The 20,056-nt window shown below is 36.3% G+C and overlaps 1 protein-coding gene across 1 annotated transcript in view; it reads left to right on the forward strand.

The window, feature by feature from the left end:
• Positions 1-1,690: 1,690 nt before the first annotated feature.
• The window catches only part of LOC121644473 (ATP-sensitive inward rectifier potassium channel 10-like), a 29,336-nt gene continuing 10,970 nt past the window's right edge, over positions 1,691-20,056 (forward strand). Inside the window, exons 1-6 of the mRNA XM_041992423.1 lie at positions 1,691-1,996; positions 8,685-9,024; positions 12,885-13,096; positions 14,366-14,497; positions 14,922-15,099; positions 16,691-18,518. Of these exons, the coding sequence (XP_041848357.1) occupies positions 8,685-9,024; positions 12,885-13,096; positions 14,366-14,497; positions 14,922-15,099; positions 16,691-17,088 (1,260 nt within the window). The 5' untranslated portion in view covers positions 1,691-1,996 and the 3' untranslated portion in view covers positions 17,089-18,518. The remainder of the gene's footprint in view (positions 1,997-8,684; positions 9,025-12,884; positions 13,097-14,365; positions 14,498-14,921; positions 15,100-16,690; positions 18,519-20,056) is intronic.

Consider the following 20,056-nt stretch of genomic DNA (forward strand, 5'->3'; position numbering starts at 1 on the left):
TCAAGCATTCCTTGAATTATAATTTTAGAAACTACTGAGAACGAGGTAGTTATTAAGACGCTTATTTCAGCAGACAGCTCACAAAAAAGTGCATAGATAATGTTAACTAAAATCTAAACTGCCAACTCTTCACATTTTATAACTGATAAAAACCGATGACTCACATGTGCGAGTTGCAATATTGACTTGAAGGTGTTCATACAAATAAGAGCATGAACACGAAGTCAGAGGCAACCACAGCGGCGGACAGTTTTGAAGACCGTCTCTCGAACCTTGTCTGCAACTACCGCCATCTGTATGATAAGTCACACAGAACATGGATGAAGTCTACTAAGTATTTTTTTTTTTAATTTGCATGGATATATGTTCTAAAATATTGTATAGCAAATTGTGACAACTCCCATTTACTCAATTTGGAACCTGGTTTCAAAAGTTAGTGTTTTCAGGCTCCCAAAACCCAGGTTCCATGTGAAAGAAATGCCCAAATGATAATATGGTTGGATATATAGTGTCTAAACTCATCTCCATGTGGACATGACCATTTTTAACAATTATGCGGGCTTGGTTCAGACAAAACCTTATGGATCTCCTGTGGGGTCAATAGCCCCAAGTTGGGAACCGTTGGTCTCTGTGACTCTGTCTTGTAATTTTTCTGTCATGCACCAGGCTAAATAAGGACAGCCACGAGCTATTTTCTTGTCATGCAGCGTGTGAACTATATTTGACTGAAGAGGAAATGAGGCTCATGGTGAGGTGTCAACCTCTCCTCCTCGCCTCTCATGTATGGTGACAGGCAGATATATGACTATTTGACTGAAGTGCTCTTGAGCAGTAAAATGAATACCTAGTGAATCATGAGAGGCTTGTGGCTTGTAGAGCAGAAAAAATATTGTAACATGGTAAAGTGAAGGTGCACGATGATTTATTGAGAACAACAAAAAAAAGGCCTCTTCTGCATCTTGAACCAAGCACTGTGACAAGGACTCTTCACCACATTTGACCAATGGTCCTCAATGATTCAATTAAATAATGCTTCGTCACTCTTTCCTGGGGTAGAGTTAGGGGCTGTATTCACCTCACGGACGTCCCTCTTTATGTGTTTGAGCTTAACAGGACACTCCGTACAGATGCTCTTGGACACAGCAAACGCTGGCCACAGAAACTGTGAATAGGGGGCTCTGTGGTTTCTTCTAAAAAGAGGTTTTGTGTGTTTATATGTGTGCATGAGTGAGTGTGTGTGTGTGCCTTCTGCAGGGGGTGGTTTGTTAGAGCCATGTGTTGGCATGCCTGCATGAGCCTGAGTGGAGAATGCATAGATCCACGTGAAGCCCCAAACACGTGGATCAGTACTAGTTTGTGTGAAGTTACATGCACACTTTTGCACATGAAGCATCTTAAATAAAGATAATTGTAATTGACGTGCAATTTATGTACTGAAACTTATTCCTTTAGGATATTTTTAAGATGCAATGATGTTGCACTGTACCATTCAAAAGTTTAGACGCCCCTACACATTTAAAGTGATAGCTGTGTTTCAACTTTTGACAGGCACTGGTACTGTAAATATGGTCTTTTTGTGATATCTTCAAACCAAACTGAGACTGTATAAATTACTGCAACAATTACACAGACATGAGCTGGATACAACAGGAGTTCAGGAGCAAGGGAGAGAGGGACACAGAGGGAGAACTGAGAGAGGGAGGCCTTTTATAAAGCCAAGTCCTGCCACTTTGGGAAGAATTTGCGGGCATTGAGATTGGGCTTTGGTTCTGAAACGGGAGCCTGATGAGCCAATGACTGTCCCATAATTCTTCCCAGTGGTGTACTGTCTCGTAGGACGCAGGCAGATGAAGTAAATCTTGCAGAATTACAGTCCCAAATGTGTCCTGTGAGCATGTGTATGACAACAAAGAAGACATGTGGACCAAAGACTGAGGCTCCAGGCTCCTAAATCCTCTCTGCACCAGTCAATTAGATTGAAGTCCACCCTGAAAAGGTAAGCAAATTAATTTCTCAACAGAGTGCAGTGCAAATACAGAAATAAAGCAATCAAATTGATTTGTTTCTTAATTAACAAATGAAAAATTCTGTACTTTCTTCCAGCAAATAAATAGGATCTAATTTGCATATTTTTGTGTAGATATATTTAACCTCCGTTTCCTTTTTATACTTTTTAAGAGAACAAATATTGTGCAGTTTTAAGCACATTAATATACTTTTTACTTGTGTAAAGTTAATTCATTTTGCTGGTTTAATACATTAAATTAGAAAGATTTTTATTCTTTAAAATTAGAAACGAATGTTAAAAATATACATTTCCTTGTACATTTATTTTTTATTTTTATATTATTTTATTTTATTTTATTTTTCTGTATTGAGAAGGAATTTGATTCAAACCCATGAGACTATGTGGCAAAGTAAAAAATATTTAGGGAAATTGATTAATAAATAGAAGATAATGGTTATTTCCCACATAATAGCTTATATTGTTTAAGTTCATGGCTCAGAGTTGACCTGATATATCACTACCACGATATAATCCATGGCAAATTTAAATGTTTACTATTATACCCTGAATTTGAAATATCTGTGGATTTCATTGGTGAAATTTAGATGAGATTCAGAAGATTATTTTCCTCATCCAGCACAGGACCATCAGACATCAGTCAACTGGATTAATGGATTTAAGGAAAACTAAAAAATCTGCAGAGCTTTTAAAAAATCTAAAATAGCTATTGCAGATGTTATTTATGCTTTAATTGATTTTAGTTGCTGCTTTCTTCTCAGCACCCCCATCACTAGCACAGTATAGTGGTATATTGTTCATTTTGCTTAGATCTTACAGTTTTAGATCTGCAACCTGGAAGAAAAGCTGTTTAAGAAATTTCTGAAAGTAAAGGGGCAGTCAATTAAAAATAAAAGAAACAAGTTAAAAACTAAAGTTTATTTATATCTAAGAAATCTGGTTGTCTTTGGGTGTCGTAAAATTGTGGTAATGCAGATGAAGTCAAACTATTTGAAGTTATGGACAGAAAGGTGCTGTAGGCAGGAGCAAAACAATCTGAGGGGGTCAATAGAAAACTTTGTGTTTCTTTTCGTGTGTTCGAGAGGGGAGGAGGGTTGGATGGAGGAGGATTACTCGTCTCTCCAGAATACTAATGAGGCCTGTTGTCAGAGATCTTTTTCTCCATCTCTTCCTCTCTCACATTCCCTCGTTCTTCCTTTCACTAACCTCTCCCCTCTTTCACACATGCACACGCACAGTGACATTACATAACTCATACTGACTGTTATCTTTAGTTTCTGACTTCAGAGAAAAAGTAGAGTTCTCACTTTGTCAATCCCAACAGATTTATGTCCTCACAACATGACCTAAAACACAAAGAGACACATTTGCTGAACTATTTTTGGAAAGAAAAAACTTGCATGCCTGCAGAAACAAATAAAAAAAACAAAAAAACAAAAAACGTATGTAATTGCAATCCTACTCTCACATAATCACACGTCCACACACACTGATGGGCACTGAGTCGTTTTTGTCAATGGCATCTTTTGTTTCTTTTATCTCAGGACCCAACAAAGCATTCCTGTGTACACAGAGGAGAGAGGGAAGGAGGGAGAGAGAAAGACGAGAGTAGAAAGAGGGAGGAAGAGGGAGGGAGATCAGGGGAAACATCCAACACTGCTTTGTTTAGCAAAAGAAAAAAAAGTTTTGATTCTGTTTTTGGATTTTGGCTCACTGAAGCTGCAGGGCAGTACAGTAAAGTTGTGGCGTTGCCATGGAGATGGAATACATCCTACTGGACAGGTTGGTCCAAATATTTCTCTCATTTCACTCTAATATACTCCCATTTAGTCCATTAGTTATCTGATATTTGCATCCGGTGGACACGTGAGTGTAACTGCATGTGTGTGTGTTTATGTGTGGGTACAGTTGTGTGTGTGTCAGTGACAAATGAAAACTAGGTGAGGGTGATACAGAGTTGAAAGAGTGAAGTTTACAATGGTTTCATTGTAATAATGAAGCTCAGTCTTGCATAATAACAAAAGATTTGATGTAATTAGATCTGATTGGTTATATAAGTCATGATCAAACAGCAAAGGACCTATTTTGATTTTTATAGTCAAAAGTAGATGGACACACCCGTTCTGGATCTTTTCTCCGGTACACATATTGTTTGGGCAACTCTTTAATGTCCAACTGTGGGAACACTAATCTCAGCCTCATCTTTTGGGTATAAACAAATGCTGACGACAAGCCAAGCCTGATGTCAGAAAGTAATTAAATTCTTTCACTAAGGTGCCGTGCGGTTTACAGTAGACTGACTTGAGCATTTTTGCTCCTAATTAATTGCTTTTTCCACTCTATTGAAGATTTAACTTGTTAACATATTTTAAAACAATCAGCGGAGTCGGGGGCCACTTGTCACGCTTCAGATATGAATGAAATGAATTAAATGTAAACCTTTGTCCAAAAGAGATGTTTCCTCCTTAAACTGCTGATTTAATTTCAGTATCTGTTTGAAGGCCATTGGTTAATAAAATGTCAAAAACTGCAAAATCATAAAAATGAAATGCTGATGTGCCGTTGTTTTCATTGAATTTTGTCTACATCTTTTTATCAACAACCCCACAGATGCATCTTGTTATATTATTTATAACATATATATAATATTATATTATATCTAGATATTCAACAGACCTATATTTGACTACTACCTGGAGTACTTTAATTAATTTAATTTGCACATCATTTACAGTTTTAGTTTATTTTTTCACTCACTGTTGAAAGTTTATATATAAAAAAAAACACTTGTTGAAAGTTAATCCTTTAAGCTCTGCACCCATTTTTTTGCTCTGCTTAAAAATTGCATACCCATAATGAAATGAATATATCTCTGCAACCACAAGGTCAATTTTGATTATATATTTTAATATACTTTAGGAGTTGTAGTAAAAAGAACACATGAGATTTGTTGAGATGTGTAAATATCGATATGTGTAAAGATGGCACATATCACAAATGAAAAAAAGATAAAAAAAAAAAAGACCTACACATCATATGTGTTTGGATTGACACAGCTGTAGCTTTAAAACTCTATCAAATCATAGTACAGTATGTGAGTATTATCTCTGTAAAGGCCAACTTTGATAAGGGAAGCTGAGCAAAAGTAGAGAGGTTTAGTTTAGACAGTTGGTGAGTAGGTGAGATCTCCAAAATGGCCAGTCCCCCAGTCAAAGGATCTCAGATTTTAAAAGGTTTAGAAGCCATTGTGTCTTGCCCTATAATAAATCAGCTCACATAAAATTAAAAAATTAAATACACATTAAAAACATCCTTTTCTGACTCACTGAGCAATGAATTTCTCCTTATCTGTAAAATTAGGCGTTGTCATGAAGTAAACCTCCCACTGACATACTGCTGAGTTTCACAACAAATACACATCCCTCTTAAGTTATTTAAAATGATTTCATTTGTGCTTTGTGTATAACTTTGTTATAATGGGACTTAGTAAATGAATGAATGAGGTTAAATCCTTGTAGCCAAGTATCTAAAACTGATACTTCTTAGAACATTGTGTTCTGCTGTGATGCGAGAGAGTCTCACAGAGAGGCCTTGTGAGGAGGCAGTGTTTGGTTGCTTGTTTTATTTGATCCGCATTAGCTGCTGACCTTTGACAGCAGCTAATCTTCCTGGGGTCTTGCCAAAATCACCTGAATTACAATATTATCATTAATTAAAATACATGCACATTCACACTCACAACAACTAAATTACAAACTAAGGAATTACATATTCTCTTTACACTCAAAGTAATGTTAGGAAAAATCTCATTTCTAACCAGTCAATGTTACTCAGAAACAGTTTTATCTTCTTCTTAAAGATTATAATCTAAAACCAAAAAGTCCAGAGTTCAAACTAAAAAAAAAAAACACAAACAAAACAAAACAAAACAAAGAACGTGAGAAAAAGACCTGAAAGAGCTGAGCACAGCACACAGAAAGCAAAGCTGGCTTTTTATTTAGTCTAATGTCTCCAGTTTCCACTTAAAAGTTCACTCTTTGTCCACCAAAGGCTCTCTCCTTTGGATTAACAGAAACCTCTTTTTTAAAAATCAGCCTTATCTAGATAGATGTCTGAGTTTTAAACAAAGATTAGTACTTTAATTGACTCATTCAGGTTTCTCTTCTCTTCTCTGACTAACAAATGAGTCTCTGTGTGGATGTATTGCTGCGTTAATGCACCGCATCGTCATCCTAATTCTACTCTTCTCTCTTTTCTCTTTCTTCCCCCTTATCTTCCTCCTCTGTGGCCTATCCTCTCCTTTGGCCCGCATGGTCTGTTGGACGTAAGTGAGCATGTAAAATTGTGTGGGAGATACAGTTACTGTGTGTCTCTGTGTTACAGTACATGCAAAAACCCACCATACAAAACTCAAAACAGAGAAAGTACTGTGACATTTTAGAGCCTGGGAGGATTTTTTTTTTCATTTATATTTGCTATATTTAAAAGTGCTTAATTAAAGATAAAGGGTAGGATCCAAGTTCGTGCTAACAGATTTGACTGAGTTTGCAGACATGTACATTTCTTATGAAGTAATTAATGCTCTTGGGTTGGGATGGGAATGTATCAGCTTGAAAGCAGGTGAGTGAAGACAGCACATCTCCAAACCTCTAAACAACAAAATAGATGCATTAACAGTGATTTTCAAAATAACAAAGTATTGGAGGTACAAATGAGGAGGATGTATTTATTTATTTAAAAGAGACAATGCATATTAATGGACAAAACCATGTAAATATGCCAGTGGCTACTTTCCATCTGTAGTCCTTGGTTACATGTCTGGTTCCTCTTTAGCTGAAATTTGAGTTTTGTTTTTAAATACTTGGAATGTTGCACCAATGTTGTCTTCAATATCACCTGGGATGCTTTTCCAAATTTCAGTTCCTTTCACTGATAGCAGCTACAGGATACTTTACCACTTAGACTGGATTTGAGCTTGATGAATACATCCAAAAATAGTGAAGAGAGTTCATAAAAAACCTTATAAATCAAAGACAGCAGTTTAAATTTAGTAAAATTTTAAAAATTTAGAATATTGTATTTCTGAAGTATAGCACTGATGAAAGAAAAACAGTTTTCTATCAAATATTTTTGTATAAAGATTTTATTGGTTTTAAAGTCTCCATGTTTGTCAATGACCAGTTAGTAATACAATATTCAATATGCAAAAATACAATGAAGAAACATTTTAGCAACGTTTACTGGCAGTGATGATCTAATTTCTTTCAAGTTACAGAGATTAAAATGTACAATTTTATAAATTTATTTATTGTGATTGTTTCTTATTTAAAGTCAGGGTAGTCCTAGTTACCTATTGTTGATTGCTGGGTTAAGCTAATAAGCTATTTGACATCTTAACTTGGTCGATTAAGATAGTTTAGCAAATGTCTATACTATCTTAATCGATAGTTTAAATTTCTTTTTAAATAATCTTTAACCTAACAATTCAAGTTATGAGTTGAAATGGTCTGTGCATGAAGTATCCTGTGTCTACATGTCTGTGTATTTTAATGACCCCCAGATTCACATGTTTCTATATACGGATTATTTCTGTATCTACATTAGCAAAGCATGATCAAATTATACCAAATTTTTTTTTATATGTTGAATATTATTTATTTAATTTGCTTTATTTAGCTAGGTTTTCTAGGCCACCATATTATGAGGAAAAATAACAGATTTTCATAAACTTTAAATTTATTAACTCAGTAAAACTCAGAGTTTTTCTGTTGTTAGTCATATCATTGAGCTGTTACAGAAAAGTCTTGTGGTTTCACATAAACATTAGTATACTTAGTAGTGTATGTTAAGCTTGCCCCTTTTCTTTTCATTTTGACATCCTGTTTGGTTTTGATTTATTTTCCAGTGGTTCTCAAAAGGGGGTTTGTAAATTCTAATAAACAAAAGACAGAGAAAATGAGTCACACATTTTTGTAGTTACACTTTCTGACTTTCCTCTCTGACTACTTCAGACATAGTAATAGATCATAGTATTCCACATTTTGTGCAAAACATGTGGTTATATAGTTGATTTTTTTTTATTTAACGCAGCAAGAAAACACTGCGATGATGAAATGATGAAAGAAAAATGGAGCAACTTTTACATAGTATGTCAGTTTTTCAACTATATTGTGATAAACAAATCAAACCCCCAAAACTGCGTGAATTTCCAAAACCAATCAGCTGTTTTGTCCAACAATAAGCAATGTTGTGTGTGAATGTGTGTGTTTTTAGGCTGTCGATCATCCGTATTGCATAGAATCTAATAATATAGGATGGGAAGACTATAAACAGCATGGTGTTTTTAGTGCCTTATTTAGCTTATCTTAGTTGTAACTGCCTTTATTTAATTTTAGAACAAGATAGCGACAATGCCTCTTTGATGTTGATTCGACTATTTCCCCCTCACAGAGCAGTTGGGTGCATGGGAGTTACCAAAACTCACTGAGTCATTGTGGAAACTCTGTGGCTTTTCTCTTAAATTTCACAGAAAGTCAACATTCTTATCAGAAAGCTGGTTTTTTTTTGTTGATGGTAAAGCTGTATTTATGAAATTTTAAGATGCTTGCCTGAGAATATGAGTATGATTAAGTTTTAATGTTTTGTTTTTATTCACCAGATGACATCTGCTACGCCTCCCTCCTCTCGTAGCTCCTCCCCTCATAAAGTGTGCCATTCTCAGACGCAGACAGATGTTTTAAAACCCTTACTGGGTGGCGGCACGTGTGGTGTGGCCTTAAGGAAAAGGAGGCGTGTCCTATCCAAAGATGGCCGCAGCAATGTACGCATCGAGCATGTTACTGGAAGGAGTGCTCTCTACATGCGTGACCTTTGGACAACATTTCTGGAAATGCAGTGGCGCTACAAGTTCTTCCTGTTTACTGCCACATTTGCGGGGACCTGGTTCCTGTTTGGGGTGCTGTGGTACCTGGTGGCTCTGGTGCACGGAGACCTGCTGGGTGAGAAAGGGGATGTTGAAAAAAAGAAAAAGGGAGGAACTAATGATAAGTTGCAGTATAATGTGATGGCTGACATTTTCAGTATCAGTCTCAGTCTACATCGGGGATCACCAACTCTGGACTTTTTGAGCCTGTCCTGCAGGTTTTCCATGTTTCCCTGCTGCAACACACATGGTTCAAATGAAATGATCCTCCAACCACTTGCTGTCAAGTTCTGCACAAGCCTCTGAATGACCCATTATTTGAGTCAGGCGTATTGCAGAAGAAAAACATTGACAACCTGCAGAACCTTGAGAAGTCCAGAGTTTATTGTTTTATTTGAATCCCCATTAGCTTCAGCAAAACTGCAGTTATTCTTCCTGGAGTCCGATACATAATATGTAGAAAATTACAACAAAAATAAAAGCAAACATAAAGAGGTATCATTGAAAAATAAAAATAAAATAAATAAAAACAAAATAAAATAAAATAAAAGTCATCCAGTTAGACATTTAACATTAAATCATAACAATACATATTCATATATTGTATAATTAGCATAAAAAATTCTAAAAGTGTATAATTTTAACTTGAGCCAATGACCAATTTCAAGAAATATTTATTAGATGTTTCTTTGCTAACAATTTGAATTCTTTTATTCTAATGTTTTGCTCAAAGCTTTTGGAAAGTAAGCCATGCAGACATGGCTCTTACATCACCATTTTGTTTTTTTTTTACAATAGTTTGTCTTTAACTTTGGTCATGAAAAATGACCTTTGACAGCACGTCTTGTGCTATAGCTATAATTTTCTAAACTGTACCCTAGTTTTTTGTATAGAACTTGTGGGGTTTTGATATGGATACATATCTTATAAATATTAGTAATGAATAAATGAATCTTTCTCTTACCATTAACCAATTGAGATTTCTATGTATTTTAAATACATTTGTTCTGAAATCACAACCAAGGACAAGGCTCTATTTTGCACTCCTTGAAGTTTATTGATCATGTGGCTTTAGACCAGACCACTGGGCAGCAGTCAAGATTCAGCAAGAATAAAGCTTGCATTATTAATTCTGATTTTAGTGACAGATGTATCCTGAATCTTCTAATGACAGAGATGCTTCTTCTTATTTTATTAACAATTTCATTTATATATGTTTTCCATAAAGGTTTGTAGTCTATAACAACTCCCAGCAGATTGGTCTCTTTTACTTGGTTGATAAATAACTTGTCAATTTTCAGATTTAACTGAAGGTTTTTACTGACGTTGTGATGAGAGCCAATTACCATCCAGTTGGTTTTAGATACACTCAAAACAAGTTTGTGGTTTTTTACCCAGTTCACAACTGCTTTTAAATCTTCTTTAAAAACCAAATTTAACTCATTGGTTGTGAGTGCAGAAGCATATAAGGTTGAGTCATCAGCATACACTCCTATGTTTGTGTTTTTCAGAAAAAATGGTAAGTGATTAGTAAAAAAGTAAAAAATAACGGCCCCAAACAACTACTCCACAAGACACAGTACCTTAAAACAACCATTAAAGAAAACAATTAGTCTTCTCTAAGTTAGCTAACTCTAAAAAAAAGGACAATGCAGACACCTCACACCCATTACATTCAAGTTTTTAGTCATCCATCATTTGAGTTAGAGCTGATGTTGAACATCTCTTATGAAAGTATTCAGAGACAAGTAGTTTGTGATTTGTTCAAATATTACACATTCAATAATTCCACTTAGTACAGGTAAGAGGCTAAATGGAGCAGTTTGCTCCTGAAAATGTAATTTTCTTGTTTTTCGGTAGTGGAATTATCTTGGCATGCTTCCATTGTAGTGGATATAAACATTTTTAACATGTCAGATGGGAGGTGGAACTTCCTCTGCAAAATTGGTGATTCCTGGTATAAAAGATTCACGTGTCTTACTTTAAACAGTTTCCATTTCAGTTTTAATTAAAGCCGACATCACGGTTTATCCCAAAACTCCAGAACTTTGTTTCTGGAGTTTTTCTTTAAGCTTCTAACACTGTTTTCAAATCCAAATCACATTATGTTTGAGTCAGAATGTATGACATTAAAAATGAAACAATATTCAAAATCAAGGTAGGAATGGAAAAAAAGGTGGTTTTGGATTAACAGAAACTTGACACACATCCCTTTACAAACTTTCATTTTGCACTAGATTTCATGAGTCAACTGCAGCCGCTGACTCAAAACAAAAATGTGCCAGAGCACACTGAAAGCTAAAATAATCATTTAAAATCTATAAATATTGTAGAAGCCTGTGATGTGAATTATACATATGCACATAATTTATCTGATTTGTGAGACTTTTGAACTTTTCTTGGACCAGTCACAGTCCTACTGAAAATGTTGCCATGGGTAGAAAAATAGAGCTTCTTAAGGAGGCCAAAAAACAAATAAAAGAAATAAACCAAAAAACCAAAAAAAAAAAAAAAAAAAAAAACAAACAAACAAACACACAAAACAAAAACTAACATGAGTAACTAGATCTGAAATATAAAACTGAATTGAGGATGACCATCAAGTTGTAAGAATAATAATTTTAAAAAAAATGTTTCCATCTTTTACAACAAGCAAAGATAAACTTGTAATTCTTCTGCAGCAAACTGCGTTGAATGAAGTCTGTACAGCCTTCAAAAACTGGTTGGTGCCCCAAACCAGCTTCCACAAGTTAGCCTTTCATAAGAAGAGGGCGGTCAGGGATGGGGGGCCTGATAGAAACAGGCACTAAAACTGACTGATGGGGCTGCATGAATCACAAATATAAGATGGAAACGGATTTTTCTTTTATTTAGACTATGAATAATTTAAAGCTATCCTTGCAGGCTCCCAGTAAAAAAAAATAAAATAACATAAAATAAAAAATAAAGCTGGAAATTGACATTTCAGATCCTGTTCTACAGTCATTTAGCAGATGCTTTTCTCCAAAGCGACTTACATCTGAGAGTAAGCAGAACCTCTTTAAAGTCTAACGTGTAGCCCAGTAATGCTTTTTGGGATCTTTAAGACATTTTATCTGAAACAAAAAAGCAAAAAATGAAAAAAGTATTAATGTAAAATTCAACGCTTCCTTATGTGAAAATGGTTTCTTTTAACATTAATCATTGTTTTAATTAATTTATTTTAGAATTTAGTGTTATAACTAATCATTATCTTTCTGATCAAACTACCTCTAAGCCATGTTAACATTATCCAAAAAGGTATTTGAAAGAGTTTCATTAATATAATAAATGTGCAATTTTCAAAGAAGTTTAAAGCTTTAGATGTCAGTCCTTTTTCAAAATTAATCATATAATAGAAGAAGTCTCAAGGGCAGGGTAGACGGATGGGATACCTTTAGAAAAACCAGAAGTGAGAAGCAGCACAGTGGAGGGTGTGATGTCTGGTAGTGGGTGATGTCTCACCAGTTCAGTTATCATGAGCCATTAGCAGCTAGTGCTGAGTGAATGTGTTAATTTGAGCAATGCAGATGCAAATCAAAACACATGGTGTTATGGGCCTGGGCTACTTGTCTTTGCAGCTCTAGGTCTTCTCATTCTCTGTGGGTTGATCAGTGCTGTATGAGGTAGCTGTTGGTATTTCATAAATCTGAATTTGAGCATAACCAAAACTGGAGAAGGCCTTAGCAAGAATTTATTTAACATTTTCAAAAAACCACCAGCCTCCTCCCCCACCTTGCAACCTCCACACTTCCTTTATGACTCAGGTTTCCAGTGTTTGCTCAGTTACAAAAAAGACTTGCACCCCATGATAAAAGTCTAAATAAAAGGTAGAAAACAAACAACACACAGTTTGTCATCTGTTTGCCACTTTAGAATAACCGATGGCTTTTCCTCTTTTCAAACATGTTCCTCCAGAGTTTGACCCTCCATCGAACCACACACCCTGTGTGATGCAGATGCAAAGCCTGACAGGAGCTTTCCTCTTCTCTTTGGAGACTCAGACCACCATTGGTTATGGTTTTCGCTGCATCACTGAAGAATGTCCAGCTGCCATAATCCTCCTCATAGTCCAGTTGGTCATCACCATGCTCATGGAAATTTTCATCACTGGTACTTTTCTGGCCAAGGTAGCTAAACATAAAGATTCAAGTGTAAAGTTAAAAATAATTGGATTGCTTCAGTCATGGAGATTGATGTATATACTCACCAGTCACTTTATTAGGTACAGCTGTTCAGTTGCTTGTTAACTGTTACAACCAGCCGTACGGTTATAACAAAACAACGCCGAACAACCAAGAAAACCAATTATAATTATTTATTAAACCAAAACTTAAGACAAAATAATATAATCATGAAGTGTGATTGTCTGCAATATCAGTAATGTCAGGGCGTGCTTGGTTGTGTGTACAAATATAATGCAGGCAGTGTTGTATGATGTAGAACTAAACCAAACACAAACGCGAGGTGCAACGGCGCAGGTCCGGCCTGGGAGCGGAGCAAAGAAAGAAGAGAGCAGGCCGATTGTAGGCGGGTCTTATATACGCCCCGCCGAATACTCCAGCTGCACCTGCACACAAACATAATTAACAAAGCCACAAAAGAAGAAGGGGTCGTAACATTAACACAAATAGCTAATCACTCTGGCAGCAGCTCAATGCATTTAGTTTTGTAGACATGGTCAAGATGACTTGGCAAAGTTCAAACTGAGCATCTTAATGAGAAAGAAATGGGATTTAAATGACTTTAAATGTGGCAAATTTGTTTGAATATATCAAAGTGCTGATCTACTAGGATTTTCACACACACACAATCATCTTCAGGGTAAAAAAAGAGAAAATATTCAGTGAACAGCAGTTTTCTAAGAGTAAATAACTTATTGATGACAGAGGTTAGAGGAGAATGGACAGATTGGTTGGAACCCAACAGAACGTCAAATAACCACTGATGACAACTCAAGTATGCAGAACGCTATATTTGAACATAACACAACCAACCTTAAAGCAGCAGCAGATTACCACACTGGGTGTCACCTCTCTCTGCTAAGAACAGGAAACTCAGACAAAATACACACACGCACACGCACGCACGCACGCACGCACGCACACACACACAAATTGGGCAATAAAAGGTTGTAAAAATGCAGCACAACCAGCGGAAATGCACTCTGATAAGTCTGCATTTCAGCTGCTATATTCAGATGGCTGCATTCAAAGGGTCCAACCTGATACTAGCAAGACATACCTAATAAAGGGATTTATGAGTGTATATGAACAAAAGCATTTGTGCCTTACAGTGCATTCCCTAGTTTTTTCTGTTACCAATATTGAGTAATATCCACAAATGTCATCAAAGTTTACCTGCTGAAACCCAGAACTGATTGAGTTTTTCCTAATCAGCTCGCACGCCCGAAGAAGCGAGGCGAGACGGTGAAGTTTAGTCAACATGCCGTGGTGTCGACCCATGAGGGCCAACCATGCTTGATGATCAGGGTGGCCAACATGCGCAAGAGTCTTCTGCTCGGGTGTCAGGTGAGTGCATATGGAGATGCAGATATTGGTTCTTCTCTGTTTGGAATTTTAAAACATCAAAGTACAAGTTTTATGTATGTGGGGTGATAAATTCATAGAGAGAGAAACCATGCAGTATTAGTGTGGAACGCTGCAGTTATGCTGAAACAGGGAGGGACTCAACAAGTTAAAGGAAACTGAAAAAAAGGAAATGGAAAAAATACTTTCATATTTGCTCCCCTAGTGACTCAAGACTAAAGATTGCTTGATTGTTTACAAAAAAACTGGGCATTTTTTATAGGTGTCTAATATGGTCATGTTGCCTCATTTTGTGATGGAAGCTCTGGAAAACAAAACAAAACAAAAACTGGGACCAGGTTGGATAAATTTGTAAAGCAGTTAACCCATTAATCGAAAATAAAGTGTACACATTGCATCTTCTTAGGTGACTGGAAAACTGCTACAGACATCTCTGACAAAGGAAGGAGAGACGGTTCGTCTGGATCAGAGAAATGTACCCTTTCAGGTGGACACTTCCAGTGACAGTCCCTTCCTCATCCTGCCCCTTACCTTTTATCATATCATTGATGAAAACAGCCCTCTGCAAGCCTGGGCAGCCAAAGGTGGGTTTGGCTGACCAAGTGGAAATTTGTTGATTTTGTCACTTGGTAACTGAAGAAGGAAGGAATTTTTCTGGTGCATGTGCAGAAGGGTTGGCAATCTTTCAATTGCTTCAAACAAACTGCTTATGGCATGGTCAAACAGCATCTGGAAAATTATTTATTTTATTTTTCATATTCTCTTTTACAGTCATTTAGCAGACGCTTTTATTCAAAGCGACTTACATTTGAGAGTATTATAGCTGAAAGTGATCTCAAAACCTCCTCATTACAGCCAGCCTGGGTTTGGGTCCTTGCTTGTGGTTCTTTACTACATATTCAACCATCTCGTTCTGACCTTCAGACCACTAATGCATACATGACATCATGACAGAGAAAACAGGTTAGGCAGGAAGACTACACACTAGGAAACCTGTTACTATTTCTGCTACTTAGGTTGTATTTGCCCAAAGGAACCCAAAGTGCCCCTCTGCACATCTAACAGAAAAATAGCATCTTCAGTTACCATGTTTTTTTTTTTTCTTAACCATGTTTATGTTCTCATGAGTCCTATTTCCCGCTTGCTGCCTGTTAGGGAAGTGGTTCATTACATAAGGTGGCCTGGAAGTGCAAAACAATCTTACATCCACTGCAACGCTTTTACCTTGTCGTGATGCACATTTACATCATAGAAACCATGTTTACATTTACAAAACATTTATGATGCCTAAATTCTATTAGAAATTGTGATCTATGCCACCCTCCCTCCTTTCTGAATGCATGTAATAAGGTCACACATTCTGACAGCCATCAGAATGTGTGACTTTATTGTTCCTAGATTACAATGAACTCAGACTTGAATAGTCTGAGTGCTTTCAGGACTTTAATTGTCTTCTAAGACGTTCATGCAGAGAAATATACGCTATCGCCCCCCCTATGGTCACTGATTCTGATGGGTCACAGATTTTGTTGTAAGTTTTCCAGAACTTGTAAAAATGTTTCAGTAAACTTGTAAAAGTGTTTTGCAAGACGTAAAACTGTTACAAAGATTTTAAAAAATGTTTTGTGTCAATGTAAAGTTGCTTTGTCATTGCTAAAAGTGTTTAAGCAATGCATTCAGAATTTCATAAAAGGGTTTTGCAATTTTGTAAGGTTGCATCAGAGATTTTAAAAGTGTTTCACACTGTGTGCGGCTGTCTTTTCCTGAAATGTAAAGTTGTTTAGCCCTTGGTAAAAGTGCTTTGTAATTGTAAACATGTTATTTATTATGTAAAAGTGCATTGGTTGTAAATGTGTGTCACAAAAATGTAAGCGTTTCACTTGATTTTTATTGATATTATTTTGCACTTCCCGGTCACCATAACTACAGAATGCAGGAAGAAACAGCCCATATATAATTTTACTTTAAGTTCTTTGCTCCATAATTACACTTAATGTGCTTGTTTTTCATCTGTTCAGTTCCAGTTTCAGTTTGCATCTTATGTAAAAATTTTGTACCTATGACATATGTGGACAACACTTTTTAAGAGTTCTATATGCCTTAAAATCAGTGCAGCACGTTCTCTGCTTCTTTCTTAAAATGTAATTTTCTGTCCATATCATTTACCTTCACCAGGTGGTGGCTGGACAGACCCAGAACAGGCTGACTTTGAGTTGCTGGTGATCATGAGCGCTACAGTGGAGCCAACATCCGCCACCTGCCAGGTTCGCACCTCCTACCTGTCAGACGAGATCCTGTGGGGCTACGAATTTCCCCCTGTAGTCTCCCTCTCCCCGTCCGGCAAATATGTCGCAAACTTCGCCTTCTTCGACAAAGTGGCCAAGACCAAGACCACCCCCCTCTTCAAACCATCCAGCTCTGAGCACAGGTACCAGAGCAATGGAGGTGGGCCTGTGGCTGAAGTGTTGGACCCGGAGAAGATTCGTCTGGAGCAGAGCTACAGGGACCAGCGAGGCGAAGACCGTGGCCGGGTCAGGGACGCTCCTCTTAGTGTTCGGATCAGCAATGTCTGAACAAGTGAACTGGTTAAGAAGGGAGAATTTCATAGAAAGCTACACAAAAGATTGCCAAGTCAGTAGAAAATCATTGAAACATATCAAAACAGACTGGAAGACTTTCTGTTTAGACTGTAATGAACTTTAATCATGAGGATTTAAGGAAAAGAACCGTGGAAAACTGGGTATTGTACGCTTTTATGGGATAATACATGCTTTACACTGGTTTGACTGTATTCGTATGGTAATGACAGACAGTCCAACTGCCTCAGCTACTGTATTTACGTCTGTATAAACTTCTGTTTTAAGTGGAAAAACAACATGTAAGGTAATTTATTCACTGAAACGCAGACACACACATGATAAATCAAGCAGATGAGACAGAGGAAATCTTGAGGGGCTTTTTTGCGGTACTTTTCAGTCTACTAAATATAAAATTATACTGAGAAAAGTAAGTGTGGGATAGTCTGAGTTCATATTTTCCAAAATTTCATGGGTAGGGGAGTACACAATGCTTAGGGGAGATGAGGTGAGCAGAAAACACCCACTTATTTCACCCACACAAAACAACAGAAGAAACTTTTAATTTGTTTTTTCTTTTTTTTTAAACTAATGTAAGATTCAGAGCCATTGTTAATAACCCAGTAGGGAAATAGTTTAATACACACATGTATGAACAGTTTTTCAAGCAGGTAGGTATTTTTAAATAGAACACAACTTTGAGTTTCATCTTCCTTTATGGTGAAAACACCAGTGAGCAAAGCTGCAGCAGTTTAACTTTAACTCAGAAATGTCACCCCCAACTTCCTCTTACATGGTATTTCCTATTGAAACACTGAAATGAAGCACATTAGGAAATTCTGTTGATAATGTAGCACCACAAGTGGAATGTAGAACAAAACTTATGTTTTAACAATTTCCTTAAGATGTTTCTTTTCATGTTGTTTTATTTCCAGTGACATATGATGTACGCTGATTATGGCTGTTTCTAAGTTTTAGCACTTTATGAATGTATGCGGTGTATGTTTGCACCTTCAGGAGCTTAGCTGATTATATGTGAAACTTTACCTGAGTAGCATAATGTTTTAATACCACTGTAACATAATAAAATCACTGAGTTTGAAGCATTTCAGGTAAACTTCAAAGCAGATGATTGTAATAGCTGGTTTAAGTGTCTCAATGGATTTGAATGAATTGACAAACTTTTTCTTGTAGATAATCACTAGCATTTGTTGCACATGCATAGATGTTATTGCCTATCTGGTAGCTGCAGATTGTTCTTTAAACACTGAAGAAACTCTTGCCTCTGGGTGACAGAGGCGCAGCTATTAACACTGTCAGATTACCAACAGAAGACATTTATTAAAAGCGTGTTTTCTTTTTCTGTCCAGAAATGTCACAAACATGGAGTTGACAAAACAGAAGTGCTGAGATATGAGAGGGTGAAGGTTAGAGCACGAAACGACAGATGAAGCAAGCTGTTAGTGGAGTGATATAAAATGGAGTGTAATATTTTCTTAATGAATATAAAATCCTGGCGTCTGTGTTTCTGTGTACAAAGTCCAGATGGAAAGGTCAAATGAGGTGATTCTTTTAAAACTGACTCAATAAAACTGTTTATTAAAGATAATGTTTTTGCTGTGTTCTACTTAAATTTCATGGATGAGAAAAGTGGAGCTTCCAGTTTGTTACGAATCGACTCAAAGTCAATTTAGACAAGCAAGTGAATTGAATTGAATAAAAATGATGTGTTGTAGCTTGACATAAACAAGCTTTCCAAGTTGTCAGTACAATAATTTGTGCCAAAAACTAAACAGCAAGAAAAAAAGAAATGAGTAAGTGCTCTATGATGTTTCTTTTATGTTTGTATGTTGAATTTCTCATCCTATTCAACGCAGATTCATCAAATCTGGGGTGTCTTTAAATTACCTTTAAGCTGATGCTAATTATCCAGGTTTAATTACTCTGGATATTTGCATGTTCATGTAAAATGGATGATACCAGATCACCAATTACAATCCCACATTCCTGACAGGCTGAAAAGCAACATGGCTGCTGCAGCCAAAGCAAAACGGAGAGGTGACAATAACTGCAGACTTTGTGAATTAATGAATTAATTAGACAATAAGTATCACTGCAACACCATTAAAACAATTTTAATTTTAGATCTTTTAGATGTAACACTGGTTGGAAGATTTTGGCATCTAATGAACACAAAGTGATTTAAACCAAGTTCATGTCTGAGTGTGTATAAACTGTATTACTCCAGACGTTGTGCTGCAGGCTTTGTCAGCATATAAATGTGTCAACATATAGATTTTTCTAAAGATTTGAAAAGCTGACTTTCTAATGAGGTCTTAAAGAATGTAAAACTGGCATATTGTGTTAATTTTTGGATTTATTTATCTACCGTATTGTTAGGATCCTGCCACCTGGAAATGGAAGTTGTTTGTACACCCTGCACATAAACCTTCAGGATCCTGTTTTATACATATACTATAAGTTTAGCCTCTATAATCCTGTTTGTCTGTATTACTACTTGACATAAAAAAAAGTAGAACATCAGGGTCTAAAATCTTGTTTGCCTTGATCCCTGGCAAATTCAGTTTATCATTTTCTGTTTTGACCAAGTTTTTAACCAAACTAAACCGAAACTTGTAGAATAAAGAAACAGGCACAGATAACAGGAGAACAATTCTCACAAGTTGCTGCTCCATCCCGAGTGATGTAACTTTAATTAAAGCTTCTGTAGCCACAGATCTAAGAAGATTGTAGATTCATATATGACATTCAAGGAATATTTTTTTTCTGCTTAAAAAATAGATAATGTATGATTATAAACCCCTGGGTGGATAATGACAATAAATTACAAATTCATTTTTTTCTTTTTAAATTAGCTTTTGTTTTCCTCCTTTGAAGTGAAAAACTTTATTAGGTATCAAATGCTTCATGCAAATCTACTGTTGCTCAACCAACCAAGACTTTA

This window comes from Melanotaenia boesemani, chromosome 8, assembly GCF_017639745.1.
Source record: "Melanotaenia boesemani isolate fMelBoe1 chromosome 8, fMelBoe1.pri, whole genome shotgun sequence".
In the NCBI taxonomy this organism is placed as follows: Eukaryota; Metazoa; Chordata; class Actinopteri; order Atheriniformes; family Melanotaeniidae; genus Melanotaenia; species Melanotaenia boesemani.